Source organism: Pelobates fuscus, chromosome 12, assembly GCF_036172605.1.
Source record: "Pelobates fuscus isolate aPelFus1 chromosome 12, aPelFus1.pri, whole genome shotgun sequence".
NCBI classification, from domain to species: Eukaryota; Metazoa; Chordata; class Amphibia; order Anura; family Pelobatidae; genus Pelobates; species Pelobates fuscus.
In genome coordinates, this window is record NC_086328.1 from 802,105 (window position 1) to 820,559 (window position 18,455).

Sequence of the window (18,455 nt, forward strand, 5' to 3'; positions counted from 1 at the left end):
GGAGTCAAGAAGGGGCCAGGGTGGTTGTTTTAACATAATAGGGTCAGAAATACATGATTGTGTTCCTAACCCTATAGTGCTCCTTTAAGCAAGAGTATGTGAAGAGTAGTTAGGGTTGCCACCTTTTTTGAAAATAAATACCAGCCTTAATAATTTGTATAATCACAAGGAGTGACATCAGAGAAAATTCTGTAAAATCACCAACAAACTACTCACAGTTTGATTCTGCTGTATAGATGGATTGCTCCCAGTGTCTCAGTCTCGCAAGTCACCCAGTGTATCAGTGTCCCTATGTATCACAATGTGAGTGTCCCCATGTCATCCAGACCCCTAGTCTCCCAGTGTCCCCATGTCTCAGTGTGTCCCCGTGTCACTAGGATACTGGGGACACAGTGAGACATGGGGACACAGTGAGACATGGGGACACAGTGAGACATGGGGACACTGAGAGACCCAGGGACACTAAGAGACATGGGGACACTGAAAGACCCGGGGACACAAAGACATGGGGACACTGAGACATTTAGGGAAACTGGGAGAAATTGGGACACTGAGACACTAGGGACACTGAGACACTAGGGACACTGAGACACTAGGGACACAGACACTGGGAGATTAGGGGACACTGGGAGATTAGGGGACACTGGGAGATTAGGGGACACTGGGAGATTAGGGGACACTGGGGACACTGGCTGGGAGACAGACTTGGGGATACTGGGAGACATGGGGACAGTTGTGGACATAGACATGGGGACACTGGGACATATAGGGACACTGGGAGACATGGGGACACTAGGCACACTGAGACACTAAGAACACAGACACTGGGAGACATGGGGACACTGAAACATTTGGGGACCCTAAGACACTAGGGACACAGACATGGGAACACAAACACTGGGAGACTAGGGGACACTGGCTGGGAGACAGACACTTGGGGACACTGGGAGAAATGGGGACATAGTGTCTCTGTGTCCCAATGTCTCAGTGCCTCCCAATGTCCCTATGTCTCACAGCGTCCCCATGTGTCTCAGTGTCCCCTAGTGTCTGTGTCCCCATGTTTTCCAGTGTCCCCAAGTGTCTCAGTGTTTCCAGGTCTCCCAGTGTCTGTGTCCCCATGTGTCCTAGTGTCTCAGTGTGTCCTAGTGTCTGTGTCCCCTAGTGTCTCAGTGTCCCCTAGTGTCTCAGTGTCCCCATGTGTCCCTGCTGCCTTTCCCCCCATCCCTCACTTACCTGAGCTGTAGAGATGCTGTCTGGACTCTGTGCTGTGTAGCTGCTCCCCCATGGATCAGTAAGTAGTAGAGAGAGGCAGGGATATGCTGTAACCGCCTATCCCTGCCTCTCTCCACACACAGTGCTGGTATTGCAGAGTAATCTCCATTTATTCTGAGAAAAATACCTGCATTTGTATTGCCGGTATTACTGCAATACTGGCACGGCCAGGCAGCCTCAAATACCGGCTGTGCCAGTAAAATACCAGTGAGGTGGCAAACCTAAGAGTAATGTGTAAAAAAAAAAAAAAGAATTTTTTTTTTAAATGGGCCTATTCCATGGGCCTGGGCCTGGAGCTGCAGCTCCATCAGCCCCTATGTTAATCCGGCCCTGCATCTCCCCTCTAGCTTTAACAATGTCTCCTTCTTGAGACCCAATTTTTGTGTTCAAGGCAGAGATCTCCTTGATCAAATCAGACATATTTGATCATTTTTAAATTTTGCATAAAATTCCTCCATTATTGCTAATAAACTTTGTTTAGTAATTACTTCTCTGTCTGGGACTGTTGGATTATCATCAGGGCTTATTACGTTGGGTCCTTCTCTAGGGATACGTGAGAGGGATCTCCTTTGTGACACTAATTTATTAATGTCGGACTTAGGTGAGTAATAAACACTGATTGGTTTATTTTTCTCTGATTTATCTACTGAAGAGGGTTTTTATGGTGCCATTTTTATTTAGTAGTCCTTTATCTTTAAATTGCATCTAGTTGTCTTAATGTCGTCCTCCAGTATCAAAGAGGAAAGGAAAAAAACAAAACAAAACAAAAAAACAATAAAGAAAAGCAAAAGAAAATCGAAAAACAATAAACATCTGATCCTCCCACTGACACACACACTAACACACACACACACACACACACACTGACAGACACACACACTAACACACACACTCACTGACACACACACACACACACACACATACTTACTGACAGACACACACACACACTCCCTGACAGACGCTTACACATACTCACAGACAGACACACTCACTGACAGACACACACACATACTCACTGACAGACAGACAGACACACACTGACACAGACACACATACACTCACATATTCTTGCACACACATACTTTTCTTTATTGCTCCCTACCTTTTGGAGCCAATGGGGGGTATCTCCCTGGGTCCTTCTATCTGCTCCTCACTGCTCCCGCGCACGGTTTAGTGGTGCCGGAATATGATGTCATATTTCGGCGCCCGGCTTCATATCAGTCAGTGTGTGCGAGGGAGCAGCGAGGAGCTGGAACACTGAGCTCCCTTGCTCCCCAGCCGGGTAAGTGTTAGCAAAACAGGCTCCTGCAATGTGGGGAAAGCAGGTGCCTACACTGCTATAACACCAGCATGTACTCGCGGCTCGCCAGGCCGCAAAGATGGTCCTTGTGGGCCACGAGTTTGACATGCTTGCCTTACTGTGTTTCAAAGCTGTGTTCACCTGAAGTGGAGTTCACTCTGCTATATTGCGCCTTTGCGTCTGGCATGTTCCTCCTCACGTGTTTCTTTGTAACTAGCTTGAGTATCAGCAAGACAGGATTATTTGACGGCTAATTTCTCTGTTGTTCTCACGATAAAACATTCTTTCTTGATCTTTCTCGGACTTTGCTTTCACTACAGTTTGAGGTTGTTGCAATTCACCATCTAGCTTCCACCTCTCTTCATATCGCCACACCGGCGTTCAACACCATGTCCTACGTCATCCCTCTGCTCCCCTCTGTGTTCCATTCAAATCTATTTCTGCTAATCTTTCGAAGTCCGTAGAAATGTGGTTGCAAAATCTAGTTAAGGAAATGCCATCGTACTTGGAAGATTCCACAGATGTAATTAAAATTGTAAAGAATATTAAAGGACCACTATAGTGCCAGGAAAACATACTCGTTTAACTGGCACTAAAGTGCCCCGAGGGTGCCCCCACCCTCAGGGCCCCCCTCCCGCCGGGCTGAAGGGGGAGGAAGGGGTTAAACACTTACCTTTCTCCAGCGCCGGGCTCCCTCGGCGCAGGGAACTCTCCTCCTTTGGCCGTCATCGGCTGAATGCGCATGCGCAGCAAGAGCCGCGCGTGCATTCAGCCAGTCCATAGGAAAGCATTCTCAATGCTTTCCTATGGACGCTGGCATCTTCTCACTGTGAAAATCACAGTGAGAAGCGCGGAAGCGCCTCTAGCGGCTGTCAATGAGACAGTCACTAGAGGCTGGATTAACCCATAGGTAAACATAGCAGTTTCTCTGAAACTGCTATGTTTACAGCAGGCAGGGTTAACCCTAGATGGACCTGGCACCCAGACCGCTTCATTGAGCTGAAGTGGTCTGGGTGCCTATAGTGGTCCTTTAATTGGGAAGAAGGTTATTGTAAAAGATTACTGTAAGCTTATTTACTATTTTTTCACTTGTGCACTGATTTTCCACTCAGTTATTTATCCTTTCTGCACTTTATAGTGCACTGTGAGTTACATTTTATATATATATATTTACTATTGTGGGCATTATCATTGTTAGCACTTTATAGTGCACTATCACTTGCACTTTATAACTTTGTATATTATTTAAAGGCACAGCGCACCTTTTGTACTCTATGTTGTTTAAGACTGAATAGTTGCATTGATAAGGAAGGAGACATGGAAGTTAAACTGGGCTATTGTAAGTCTTGAGACACATCGTTTAAACTGTTAGCAGGTCTATAGCCAGGAGACAGAACTAGAGCTGTCCCCATGGCACTGGAGATTTGTAAAGGCCTTCTGCACAGTCTGGAGTCAGCCACTGCCTGTCCTGCTGTGCCATGAAGGTACGTGTGAGAGGCCATGTAGGCTGAGACCAGAGTGCTACACCCACCTTGCTGAGTAGTAATTTCACACTGTGGGCTTGCAAAAGTTTCAGCTTATTCGGTGTCATCGTGGACACCGCATTGTTACCTCTCACCAAGTGGCCTTAATTTCCTGGATCACGAAGAGCAGGAGCTGCAGTGACTATTGTCCACACTAGTCAATATGTAACTCTTAATTATATGAAATATCTAAATTCTGACCTTCATCTATAGAGGGGCATACAACATCTAAACCCTATCTCACATCCATCCAATACTACGTAATGTCTAGATAATGACTCGCATCCATCCAATACTATGCAATGTCTAGATAATGACTCGCATCCATCCAATACTACGCAATGTCTAGATAAGGACTCACATCCATCCAATACTATGCAATGTCTAGATAATAACTCGCATCCATCCAATACTACGCAATGTCTAGATAATGACTCGCATCCATCCAATACTACGCAATGTCTAGACAATGACTCGCATCCATCCAATACTACGCAATGTCTAGACAATGACTCGCATCCATCCAATACTACGCAATGTCTAGACAATGACTCGCATCCATCCAATACTATGCAATGTCTAGATAATGACTCGCATCCATCCAATACTATGCAATGTCTAGATAATGACTCGCATCCATCCAATACTATGCAATGTCTAGATAATGACTCGCATCCATCCAATACTACGCAATGTCTAGACAATGACTCGCATCCATCCAATACTACGCAATGTCTAGATAATGACTCGCATCCAACCAATACTACGCAATGTCTAGACAATGACTCGCATCCATCCAATACTACGCAATGTCTAGATAATGACTCGCATCCATCCAATACTATGCAATGTCTAGATAATGACTCGCATCCATCCAATACTACGCAATGTCTAGATAATGACTCGCATCCATCCAATACTACGCAATGTCTAGACAATGACTCGCATCCATCCAATACTATGCAATGTCTAGATAATGACTCGCATCCATCCAATACTACGCAATGTCTAGACAATGACTCGCATCCATCCAATACTACGCAATGTCTAGATAATGACTCGCATCCATCCAATACTACGCAATGTCTAGACAATGACTCGCATCCATCCAATACTACGCAATGTCTAGACAATGACTCGCATCCATCCAATACTACGCAATGTCTAGACAATGACTTGCATCCATCCAATACTACGCAATGTCTAGACAATGACTCGCATCCATCCAATACTATGCAATGTCTAGATAATGACTCGCATCCATCCAATACTATGCAATGTCTAGACAATGACTCGCATCCATCCAATACTACGCAATGTCTAGACAATGACTTGCATCCATCCAATACTACGCAATGTCTAGACAATGACTCGCATCCATCCAATACTATGCAATGTCTAGATAATGACTCGCATCCATCCAATACTATGCAATGTCTAGACAATGACTCGCATCCATCCAATACTACGCAATGTCTAGACCAGGGGTAGGCAACATTTTAGCAGTACTGTGCCAAAATAAGATTGTCAAGTCCCGTAGCGTGCCGGTCCTAGTTTTTTGAAATTGAGGTGTGTATGTTGCCGTAGTCTGCTTGTTTTTTTTTTATAATGTCGTTGTTTGTATTGTATTTGTGTGTATATGAGCTATTATAGTGTATATATTCATGAGTAGTTTGTGGTATTGTGTTTGATACCTATGAATGTCGGCTGTGTATGGGGGCTGCTTGTGGAATTGTGTTTGTGGATGATATATCACATAGTGAGTTTGGTGGGATATTGCATGTGAGAGGCTGCTTGTGGTGTTATGTGTGTATTTTGTTTGTTAGTGGTGTTTTATTTGTGCGGACTGTGTGTGTGTCTGTGTGTGAGCTGTTTGTATTATTAGTATGAGGGGATGTGGATGCCTTCCCTGGGGTCCAGTGGGGACCGTCATGGCCAGGTACAGGTCAAGGGCAGGATCTGTGATAGCTGCTGCAGGCTGCTCTACTCCAGTGTGGATTCCCATTTACAAGTGCTGGGAGGAAGTGGTCTGAGATCACTACCTCTACGTGCTGCAATGCACCTTTTCTCATTAGCAGATATCTGAAGTTCCACTGGGACTCCTGATAGGCCATAGAGGCCTGTTTGGCTCTAGCAGCCTTGAGTGCCATGCAAAGATACCTTGAGTGCCGTGCGTGGCACACGTGCCTTAGGTTGCCTACCCCTGGTCTAGACAATGACTCGCATCCATCCAATACTATGCAATGTCTAGATAATGACTCGCATCCATCCAATACTACGCAATGTCTAGACAATGACTAGCATCCATCCAATACTACGCAATGTCTAGACAATGACTCGCATCCATCCAATACTATGCAATGTCTAGACAATCACTCGCATCCATCCAATACTACGCAATGTCTAGACAATCACTCGCATCCATCCAATACTACGCAATGTCTAGATAATGACTCGCATCCATCCAATACTACGCAATGTCTAGATAATGACTCGCATCCATCCAATGCTATGCAATGTCTAGACAATGACTCACATCCATCCAATACTACGCAATGTCTAGACAATGACTCGCATCCATCCAATACTACGCAATGTCTAGACAATGACTCGCATCCATCCAATACTATGCAATGTCTAGATCAGGGATAGGCAACCTTCGGCTCTCCAGATGTTGTGGACTACATCCCCCATAATGCTCTTACACACATAATGCTGGCAAAGCATCATGGGAGGTGTAGTCCAAAACATCTGCAGAGCCGAAGGTTGCCTATGCCTGGTCTAGATAATGACTTGCATCCATCCAATACTACGCAATGTCTAGATAATGACTCACATCATTATAATCACATGAACCTAACTAATACAAGAGTATACAGTGGCCAAGGTCTCATATTAAAAAAAAAAAAAGTCAAAACCTAGACATGGGGTGCCCAAAAGGTAGCTACCCAGATGGTGGAAAACTACAACTTCCATGATGTCTTGAAATTCTAAAATTGTGCAAAGACACACAAAGCATCATGGGAGTTGTAGTTTTCCACCATCTGGGGAGCTATCTTTTGGGCACCCCATGTCTAGGTTTTGACTTTTTTTAATTTATTTTTTTAATATGAGATCTTGGCCATTGTATATTCAGTAATGTTACCATTTTGTTCAGGCCCACTTAATGCCATGCATTATCTACACCATAACTCTCTTTGGTTGTTTGACATGCACCTTCTAATGTTTGACCTATATGGTTTCATAGCATGTTCTGGTGAAATTATTGCCCGTCCGTCCACCTTGGTTTCAGAAGCCCTCCTTAGAGACTGATTAGTGTGTTATTATACTAAACGCTTTCTGTGCAGACAGCTCCCCTCCCACCAATCTGAGGAGCTACAATACAAAATACAAAAAAAAAATACAAAAAATGTATAAATTCATAAAACATTCTATAAAATATAACAATGTTTACTCTTAGAATGAGTATTTATTAGTGTTTCATTTTCTATTAGTTATAGAGTTATGTTTGTTAATCTGGTCATTGTGTTGCCTGCAGTTCTTCTATGTCATACCTGCAGTCAGAGAGCCCTAGTGACTCCTTGTACAGAAAAGCTGGACCTTGTCTGCAGACATCACTTGGAAAGACTCAGAAGAAGGCCTGTCACCTTCTCCTGGAGGAGCTACAGATGGAGCTGCAGGTATCATCAGAGTTTGGACTAACCCACATGTTTTAGGCGTGAAGGGTGTGTATTAATCAGATGCTAACCTTCTTCTGCTTCTCTTAACTAAAACACGAAGATGATGAATGCTCATTTATTAATTATTTGTTCTTGCGTTCAGTTAATTTTATATTCTACCAAACTCAGAAATATGCAAATGAGCTGGTGGTTTAAATAAAAATAGACTGATTCCCACTGTACTGGGATGCCCCGAGATGCATTCTTCTTCCACAGAGTAACTGTTTAAGTTATTCTGTATGAAATCTCTCTTTTTTTTGTAATAGAGAAATTTTTAGAATCCTAAGAATTATTCTATATACCTACCCCTCCTTGTATAATATCTTATATTATAGATCCTTTTAAACAGAGGGTTACTGTGTCCTTGCCTTTGATATGATAAAGACTGTATATACATGAAAATGATATCGTTGCTATATGCATCAAAATAAAATAAAATATAAGCAGTAGATAGAGCATCATAGAGGAAGGGGTGGAGACAGAACTTTGCCGAGACAGATGTACATTTTTAGTGATTCTTACCGCTGTTCAGAACCATAGATTGACCTTCCAATCCTGCATGCAGAGGAAATCAAGATATTGGAGTTTCATAAACGGTTTCTCCTAACATGGGGCCATACTAATCTGCTTTATTAGAGGGCTATACCCCATATGAAGGTTAATCCAAACAATCGGCCCATCCACAAAGGTCGATACCAAAGCCTTACTGCATGATATGCATACAAAGTTTCAAGCTGACATGGCAGTAGTCAAGGAGGAAGTAGCCACACTGACCGTCCGCATTGACGCATTGAAGAAACCATAGGGAGCTATCTACAAAATAACTGCACTGACTTACATGCTCATACAGCAACACTGGAGGATATGGCCAGGGTCCAAAACATTGGAATGAGGGGAGTTCCCAAAGAAGAATTACCACATTATCTCTGTCATCTCTTCTCTACACTTGCTGCCTCAACATAGAAACATAGAATGTGACGGCAGATAAGAACCATTCGGCCCAACTTTCTAAATACTTTCATTAGTCCCTGGCCTTATCTTATAGTTAGGATAGCCTTATGCCTATCCCACGCATGCTTAAACTCCTTTACTGTGTTAACCTCTACCACTTCAGCTGGATGGCTATTCCATGCATCCATTACCCTCTCAGTAAAGTAACACTTCCTGATATTATTTTTAAACCTTTGTCCCTCTAATTTAAGACTATGTCCTCTTGTTGTGGTAGTTTTTCTTCTTTTAAATATAGTCTCCTCCTTTACTGTGTTTATTCCCTTTATGTATTTAAATGTTTCTATCATATCCCCCTGTCTCGTCTTTCCTCCAAGCTATACATGTTAAGATCCTTTAACCTTTCCTGGTAAGTTTTATCCTGCAATCCATCTCTAAGGTATCAATATCCTTCTGGAGATATGGTCTACAGTACTGCGTACAATACTCCAAGTGAGGTCTCACCAGTGTTCTGTACAATGGCATGAGCACTTCCCTCTTTCTACTGCTAATAACTCTCCCTATACAACCAAGCATTCTGCTAGCATTTCCTGCTGCTCTATTACATTGTCTGCCTACCTTTAAGTCATCAGAAATAATCACCCCTAAATCCCTTTCCTCAGATGTTGAGGTTAGGACTCTATCAAATATTCTCTACTCTGCCCTAAACCAGCAAAATTTCTTCTAAATTATATATTGTTTTTAATTCCAGCTCCCAAAGCCACAAAGGCCCCATTCTTCCTAAATGCCATAGGGACTCAGAAAAAGCTGGCCACAAGAGGTTCTCTGTCTTTGTTCTTTGAAGGTTCTCATCTTACTTTTTGTAGGGACTTCTCCAGGCAGATGGTCCTAGGGCGTCAGCCACTCTAACTCACTACATGGCATCATTCTCTCTTGTAAGTGGGGACATCAACAGCCATTGGTAGAAAAGAATGGCAATAAAACTCCATCCCTAGAGTTTTGGAAGCACATCTTCCTACTTTCTTTGAGTCTGAAGTTTGGTGGCGGGAAGTTCCTACCACCTATCAATGGGATGCCGCCATTGTTGTGCGTTTTATCCCAGGACTTACACCATCAGGGATGACCTAGTTCTGCTAGACCACAGCTCCTACTACCTTTCATACGCTTCTACTGGCTTCATAAATCTATGCTTTCTTAATATTCGCAGTTTGACCTCTTCCCTTCTTTATTTATTATGCCTTGTTTGTCTTTTCTTTTTGTATTCAGATTTAATATCCATTACTGACATATTAACCTAGCTGATTACTTTCTTTGTCCCCCTATCTCTAACATGCTCTCAAGCCTGGTGTTTAAATGGCTGATACCTGTTGTTGTTGTTGTTTTTTTATGTTGACATGTTATGCTGGTTTGTATGGTACTTCTGCGTTTGTATGTTTTACTCTAATGCTTAACTGCTTTCAATAATAAAGAATTAAAACCAATCAGACAAAAAATGAAATATTTTGACGTATATATTCTGCCTATATAAAGTTCTAAGCATTATTTAGAGAGGTAGTTCTGTTGAGGTATAATATATAATGTGTGTGCTGCCCACAAAATGCTGAACGATGTATAATAACGGTGAATGCAGCCAACATAGAGCGGGCATGGGGCATACATAAAATGTGCTGCATGAACACAATATAACTGGACTGGAGAAGAATGAGACCAATCCATGGAAAAACAATCTGCTCCAGTACCTGCCCTCCTCCTCCCCCCGGTACCTGCCGCGCTCCTCCCACCAGGTACCTGCCGCCCTCCTCCCACCCAGTACCTGCCGTCCTCCTCCACCCGGTACCTGCCACCCTCCTCCCCCCGGTACCTGCCGCCCTCCTCCCCCCGGTACCTGCCGCCCTCCTCCCCCCGGTACCTGCCGCCCTCCTCCCCCCAGTACCTGCCACCCTCCTCCCCCCGGTACCTGCCGCCCTCCTCCCCCCAGTACCTGCCGCCCTCCTCCCACCCGGTACCTGCCGTCCTCCTCCCCCCAGTACCTGCTGCGCTCCCCTGCCCTGTACCTGTCATCCTCCTCCCACCCGGTACTTGCCGCCCTCCACCCCCCGGTACCTGCCGCCCTCCTCCCCCCAGTACCTGCCGCCCTCCTCCCCCCGGTACATGCCGCCCTCCTCCCCCCGGTACCTGCCGTCCTCCTCTGCCCGGTACCTGCTGCGCTCCTCTGCCCGGTACCTGCTGCGCTCCTCTGCCCGGTACCTGCCGCCCTCCTCCCCCCGGTACCTGCCGCCCTCCTCCCTAGTTAGTTTTAGTTTGCAGTTTTTACACCGGTTAGTTTACATAATACTAACCCTCAGCCTGTAATAAACCAGCTGTAGATCCTTTACATCCACTAATGCGATCCTTTCTTTTTCCATGTTTGCAGCCTTTCTACACGCAGATCCCATCCAGACCCTGGATTTTGGGTTCAGAAATTATCCACGTCATCAGTGACAAGGTGGAAAATTTCAGCCACTATCTGTGTAAAGTCAGGGATCCTGTGTGCCAGGTGAGTTATTCACTGCGTGACTGCGTGCCAGGTGAGTTACTCACTGCGTGGCTGTGTGCCTGGTGAGTTATTCACTGCGTGGCTGTGTGCCAGGTGAGTTACTCACTGCGTGGCTGCGTGCCAGGTGAGTTATTCACTGCGTGGCTACGTGGCTGTGTGCCAGGTGAGTTACTCACTGCGTGGCTGTGTGCCAGGTGAGTTACTCACTGCGTGGCTGTGTGCCAGGTGAGTTACTCACTGCGTGACTGTGTGCCAGGTGAGTTACTCACTGCGTGACTGTGTGCCAGGTGAGTTACTCACTGCGTGGCTGTGTGCCAGGTGAGTTACTCACTGCGTGGCTGCGTGCCAGGTGAGTTACTCACTGCGTGACTGTGTGCCAGGTGAGTTACTCACTGCGTGGCTGTTATATGTGGGTACCTAGGGTATGGCACGTGCCCAGAGTGCAGCACTGAACAGTGGCCAGGCAGGCAGTTTTATTCCTTCATGTCTTGGAGGAGAGGATCAGTGCTGGCCTGCGGAGGGTGCAGACCCCATTAATGGCTCCTTCGTATTCCAGTGGTCTTTAGTGAGTCAGAGCACAGCCGTTGGATGTTCCCAGTTTGCATTGTGACTAGCTGGTTGCCAAACTGCGAGAGAGGCATCCATGAGCTCTGTAACCATTGGATGTGCAAGCCCCCCACAAGATCAGCAGGGATTCAGGACCCACGCTAGACCACCAGTCAGAGATATCACCCTCCCCTACGCCCTAGCTCCTTCTCCCTGGGATATCACCCTCCCCTACGCCCTAGCTCCTTCTCCCTGGGATATCACCCTCCCCTACGCCCTAGCTCCTTCTCCCTGGGTTATCACCCTCCCCTGCCTACTAGCTCCTTCTCCCTGGGATATCACCCTCCCCTACGCCCTAGCTCCTTCTCCCTGGGATATCACCCTCCCCTACGCCCTAGCTCCTTATCCCTGGGTTATCACCCTCCCCTGCCTACTAGCTCCTCCTAACTGGGATATCACCCTCCCCTACGCCCTAGCTCCTTCTCCCTGGGATATCACCCTCCCCTACGCCCTAGCTCCTTCTCCCTGGGATATCACCCTCCCCTGCCTACTAGCTCCTCCTAACTGGGATATCACCCTCCCCTACGCCCTAGCTCCTTCTCCCTGGGATATCACCCTCCCCTACGCCCTAGCTCCTTTTCCCTGGGATATCACCCTCCCCTATGCCCTAGCTCCTTCTCCCTGGGATATCACCCTCCCCTACGCCCTAGCTCCTTCTCCCTGGGATATCACCCTCCCCTATGCCCTAGCTCCTTCTCCCTGGGATATCACCCTCCCCTACGCCCTAGCTCCTTCTCCCTGGGATATCACCCTCCCCTACGCCCTAGCTCCTTCTCCCTGGGATATCACCCTCCCCTGCCTACTAGCTCCTCCTAACTGGGATATCACCCTCCCCTATGCCCTAGCTCCTTCTCCCTGGGATATCACCCTCCCCTACGCCCTAGCTCCTTTTCCCTGGGATATCACCCTCCCCTATGCCCTAGCTCCTTCTCCCTGGGATATCACCCTCCCCTACGCCCTAGCTCCTTCTCCCTGGGATATCACCCTCCCCTATGCCCTAGCTCCTTCTCCCTGGGATATCACCCTCCCCTACGCCCTAGCTCCTTCTCCCTGGGATATCACCCTCCCCTATGCCCTAGCTCCTTCTCCCTGGGATATCACCCTCCCCTACGCCCTAGCTCCTTCTCCCTGGGATATCACCCTCCCCTGCCTACTAGCTCCTCCTAACTGGGATATCACCCTCCCCTATGCCCTAGCTCCTTCTCCCTGGGATATCACCCTCCCCTACGCCCTAGCTCCTTTTCCCTGGGATATCACCCTCCCCTATGCCCTAGCTCCTTCTCCCTGGGATATCACCCTCCCCTACGCCCTAGCTCCTTCTCCCTGGGATATCACCCTCCCCTATGCCCTAGCTCCTTCTCCCTGGGATATCACCCTCCCCTACGCCCTAGCTCCTTCTCCCTGGGATATCACCCTCCCCTATGCCCTAGCTCCTTCTCCCTGGGATATCACCCTCCCCTACGCCCTAGCTCCTTCTCCCTGGGATATCACCCTCCCCTACGCCCTAGCTCCTCCTAACTGGGATATAACACTCATGTGGAGGTTTGTTTCCATGATTATATATTCCAAGACATGACCATATATGAAACAACACAGATAAACGAAAAGAATAGTGTACAGTGCAATGACATGTATGATCGTGATCAAAGATTCACTCTGTCCCAATAGTGCAATTGTAAGTGAATTGTGAGTCAATAAATAATATCCTTTCTAGATATTTAACATTTTTAGATTATCCCTAAAAGGTGAACATGTAGGTACACTCTCATATGGGAGGAGAATAATAACTAAATGATTTTTCCAAACTAAAATCTTTAGGAAGTCAACTCACATTTTAATGATTCTGCTTAAAATTGGCTCAGGTAATATAGCTTCATGTACCAAGAAGATCCCATTCAGAATATAAGGAACGATATTACCTGAGCCAATGTTTCTTATATCAGGTGGAATTGTATGTGAATAGCTGCCCTTGGTAACAGCCCAGATTGGATTGCAGATAAGAGAAAGACACAGACCTAGAGATAGGTAGACAGAGCACACAGGAGCCGAGGAAACATGTTGCATTGTGAATTTGGGATATTGTTGGTACCCGCACAAAGAGAATTATCTGTACATTGATGGGATAGTTATATTTAGGTTTCATTTTTCCCCAGAAACACTCAAACAGGTGTTACTGCTGCCAGCCAGATCCATTTGTTGTACAGGAGTTGTAGTTCCAGTGATATCTCAGGGTTGTATTCTCTCTGTGCAGGTATTGCGGGCTCAGACGGAGAGGATGTTAATCATTGAGTATGTCAAAGCCTTGATACATGGGAAGCTGGTGTGTAAGAACTCTGGGGAGCGGCAGCTCCTGGCGGAGAGGATGTGTGCAGATGCTGAGGTGCTGAGTGCAACCCTCAGTAGGATGGTGAGTGAACAGTATGGACCATATAGTATGGGCCGCATTGTATAGACTTTATAATACAGACTGCATAGTATGGACCGCATAGTATAGACCAGGGGTAGGCAACCTACGGCACTACTGCCATGCACATAACTCAAGGCTGCTAGCACAAGCTCGGGCCTATCAGGAGTCCCAGTAAAACTTCAGATATCTGTTAATATGAAAAGGTGGTGAAGGACAATACTCAATTTATGTATTGCAACACGTAGAGGAAGTTATCGGAGATCACTTAATTCCAGCACTTGTGAATGGAAATCAACACTGTAGTAGAACAGTCCACAGCTGCTGTTGCAGCTCCTGTCCTTGAGCTGTACCTGGCCAGCCTGGTCCCCACTGGAACCCAGGGAAGCCACCCATACTGCTAGATATACACAGAGCTGCAGAATAACCCTCCTCATACAAATAATACGAACAGCCCACAAACAAACATACACACAATCCCCACAAACTAAACACCATTAACAATTCACATACATGCACACAATCCCACATGCAGCCTCTCACATGCAAAACCCCAAACAGCCCCCACACATACACTACCAAACACACAATGCGACAAATCCATCCACACACACAATTTCACAAGCAGCCCTCATACACAGCCCACATTCATTTTTATCATACACGATACCACAAACTACTAATGAACATATACGCACAAATACAACGATACAAAGCAATCACAGTAAAAATAACACAAGCAGAATACGGCACCATGCACACCTCAATTTAAAAAAATAGGGCCGGCACACTACGGGACCTCACAATCCTATATCGGCACAGTGCTGCTAAAAGGTTGCCTACCCCTGCAATAGACTATATAGTATGGACTGCATAGTATAGACTTTATAATACAGACCGCAGAGTATGGACTATATAATACCTGCCGCAGAGTATGGACTATATACACCCTGTTCCAAATTATTATGCAAATTCTATTTAAGTGTCACAAAGATTAAATATTTTGTTTTTCAGTTTAACTCATGGATGGCATTGTGTCTCAGGGCTCTTTTGATCACTGAAAACAATCTCTGACACCTGTGATAATTAGATTGCCAGGTGAGCCCAATTTAAGGAAAAACTACTAAAGGAGGGTGTTCCACATTATTAAGCAGAGCACCATTTTCATGCAAATGGGTAAGAAAAAGGACCTCTCTGCTGCCGAACTGCCGAAAAGAGTGAAATAGTTCAATGCCTTGGACGAGGTATGACAACATTAGATATTTCATGAAAACTTAAGCGTGATCATTGCACTATTAAGATATTTGTGACTGATTCAGAGCACAGACTGGTTCGTGTAGATAAAGGCACATTGAGGAAGATTTCTCCTGGAGTCCCACGGACATCAAGGTGTAGAGTCCTCCAGAGTCTTGCAACTGTGCATAAACCTTCTATTCGGCCACCACTAACCAATGCTCACAAGCAGAAACGGCTGCATTGGGCAGAAAAATACATGAAGACTAATTTTCAAACAGTCCTGTTCACTGATGAGTGCCGTGCAACCCTGGATGGTCCAGATGGATAGAGTAGTGGATGGTTGGTGGACGGCCACCCTGTTCCAACAAGGCTGCGACGTCAGCAAGGCAGTGGTGGAGTCATGTTTTGGACCGGAATCATGGGAAGAAAGCTGGTCGACCACTTTAGGGTCCCCGAAGGTGTAAAGATGACCTCTGCAAAGTATGTGGAGTTTCTGACTGACCACTTTCTTCTCTGGTACAGAAGGAAGAACTATGCTTCCGTAATAAAATCATCTTCATGCATGACAATGCACCATCTCATGCTGCAAAGAATACCTCTGCATCAATGGCTGCTATGGGGATAAAAGGAGAGAAAGTTATGATGTGGCCTCCATCCTCCCCTGACCTAAATCCTATTGAGAACCTTTGGAGCATCCTTAGGCAAAAGATCTATGAGGGTGGGAGGCAGTTTACATCCACACAGCAGCTCTGGGAGGCTATTCTGACAGCTTGCAAACAAATTCAAGCAGAAACTGTCCAAAAACTCCCAAGTTCAATGAATGCAAGACTTGTGAAGCTGCTATCAAATAAGGGGTCCTATGTTAAAATGTAACGTGACCTGTTAAAATGTTTAAAAAGTTAAAATGTTGTTATAAGTTTGATTGAAATAGCTTTTGATTTCAGTAAATATGCTGCAAACACAACAAATGGCAATTTTCAGTTCTTTACAGCCTATAAAGTGTTTTGAAACTTACTGTGCGTAATAATTTGGAACAGTGCATTGTACGTTTATGTTTAAAAAAAATACTGTTATCATTAGGAGGTTTGTTCAATAAAATTTGAATTGTGCTCTTAATAGTTGATAACATGAGAATTATGCTGACTGTTATTTTTCTCATTTACCTAAATAATTGATGTAAATATAATTTGCATAATAATTTGGAACAGGGTGTAATACAGACCGTGAATATGGACTATATAATTCAGACCGCAGAGTATGGACGTTCCAGGTGCAGGGGTTAAATTCAGACATTTTTTTTTTACTCCTCATGTCTTTAGGGTTTGGAGCAATCAAGTCTCTGCATCCCACTCATTCTGTCTCTTCAGGAATTGTTTGCTCTGAAGGATCCATCTTTGCTCAGTCTAGAAGTATCTGGATTAATGACAATGTTTCCAGATATAAGGTTTGAAATAGTAGGAGCTGAAAACAGTGTTGGCATGAAACAATCTCAAACTGTCTGTATAACATCATCAATTACTCTCCCAATCCCATGTAAAATTTCTGACCAGTCTTTATAATCCCAACTTCCCCCAGCTACCTCCATGGTCAGTCTATAACTGGTCCTTCTAATTCTCCTCCACCCTCCACCACCTCGTACTCTCTTCCGAATAATTCCTCCCTGGTCCCTTGACTGTGGCTGTGTACCTTCTGAAGTGACAGTTTACAGAATAAAATATTTTTACGTTATATTATACAATACCACAGAATTTCATGGCTGTGACAGGTCTGTGGGTTTTTTCTTTTTTTATAGACTCTCTTGGGTCAGTAATCTGGGTTTTATCCTCTTGGAGATTGAATAACATGTGGCTCTAGAGATAAAAGAGGTTTGCTAAGTATATCGTGATTGTGAGAATATAACTTTTCTCTCTTCCTAGTGATGATCATGTACTGGCTTTACTGGAACTGAGGGGAGATGTAAGCAGAGATGTCCGTCATGGGGTGATCAATACGATGCAGAACCACGCACTGTCACTGCCACTTGACTATCAGCCAATATTCACAAGTATTCCAGTGCCTGCACCTCCTCCATCATTCTGCCTTCACCCCAGCTCGTGTGCTTAATGTATGATCACAAACAACATAACTGTCCCTTCACCCTTTATACCCTCACACGCCTACCATTAAAGCCCCATCACTCTTTGTACCCTCACACACCTACCATTACAGCCCCATCACTCTTTATACCCTCACACGCCTAGCATTACTGTCCCTTTATACCCTCACACACCTAGCATTGCTGCTTGTAACGGACCGTTTTGCACACAAGAGGTTAAAAACCGTTTAGGCGATATTCCCATTTCAGATGCACAGGCAGCTACTGCAATCACCAATCTCCCGAACTGGAACCATACGAATCCTCCAACTCCCGAACAGGAAACACACGAATGCTGTTAAACAGCCGAAAAGGAAAAACCATACGAACAGTTTACACTCCTTGCAGTCCCACTGTAACAGCATGCAATCCAATTCCCCCCAAGAACGAGACGACACTTTGTTTGAGGGTCAAGCAGAATCTGGTTTACTGGGGCTACCTGCCCAGCTTTTATGCAGGTCTCCCACCTGGTGGACAGTCCCCTAGGGGACCAGATGGAAGACTGGGAAACATATTGGACATTGACCAATCACAAGCTTACAATCCCACAATGCTTCACAATCCCTCCTCTCTGTCCTGGAGGTAATTGGGAAGTAATCCAATTATCTTCAAGGACAGAGGCAAAACTCCATTAACCACATGGAAGACAAAGGACAATAAAAGATATAAAACTACATACTGTTACATTTATCACCTAGAGCATACACATTCTACATTTCCCCAGATAGCTTAGATCTGAGCGCACATTACTACCGATTGGCGCTCAGATCACATACA

General features: G+C 45.3%; 1 protein-coding gene across 3 annotated transcripts in view; it reads left to right on the forward strand.

Annotated features, from left to right (window-relative positions):
• Positions 1 to 18,054, forward strand: part of EXOC3L1 (exocyst complex component 3 like 1) — a 51,516-nt gene extending 33,462 nt beyond the window's left edge. For all 3 annotated transcript variants that reach the window (XM_063437690.1, XM_063437692.1, XM_063437691.1), the window contains 5 exons: positions 7,634 to 7,775; positions 11,176 to 11,298; positions 14,156 to 14,311; positions 16,864 to 16,988; positions 17,461 to 18,054. In XM_063437690.1, coding sequence (XP_063293760.1) covers positions 7,634 to 7,775; positions 11,176 to 11,298; positions 14,156 to 14,311; positions 16,864 to 16,988; positions 17,461 to 17,647 — 733 coding nt within the window. In that variant the 3' untranslated portion in view covers positions 17,648 to 18,054. The remainder of the gene's footprint in view (positions 1 to 7,633; positions 7,776 to 11,175; positions 11,299 to 14,155; positions 14,312 to 16,863; positions 16,989 to 17,460) is intronic.
• Positions 18,055 to 18,455: the final 401 nt, after the last annotated feature.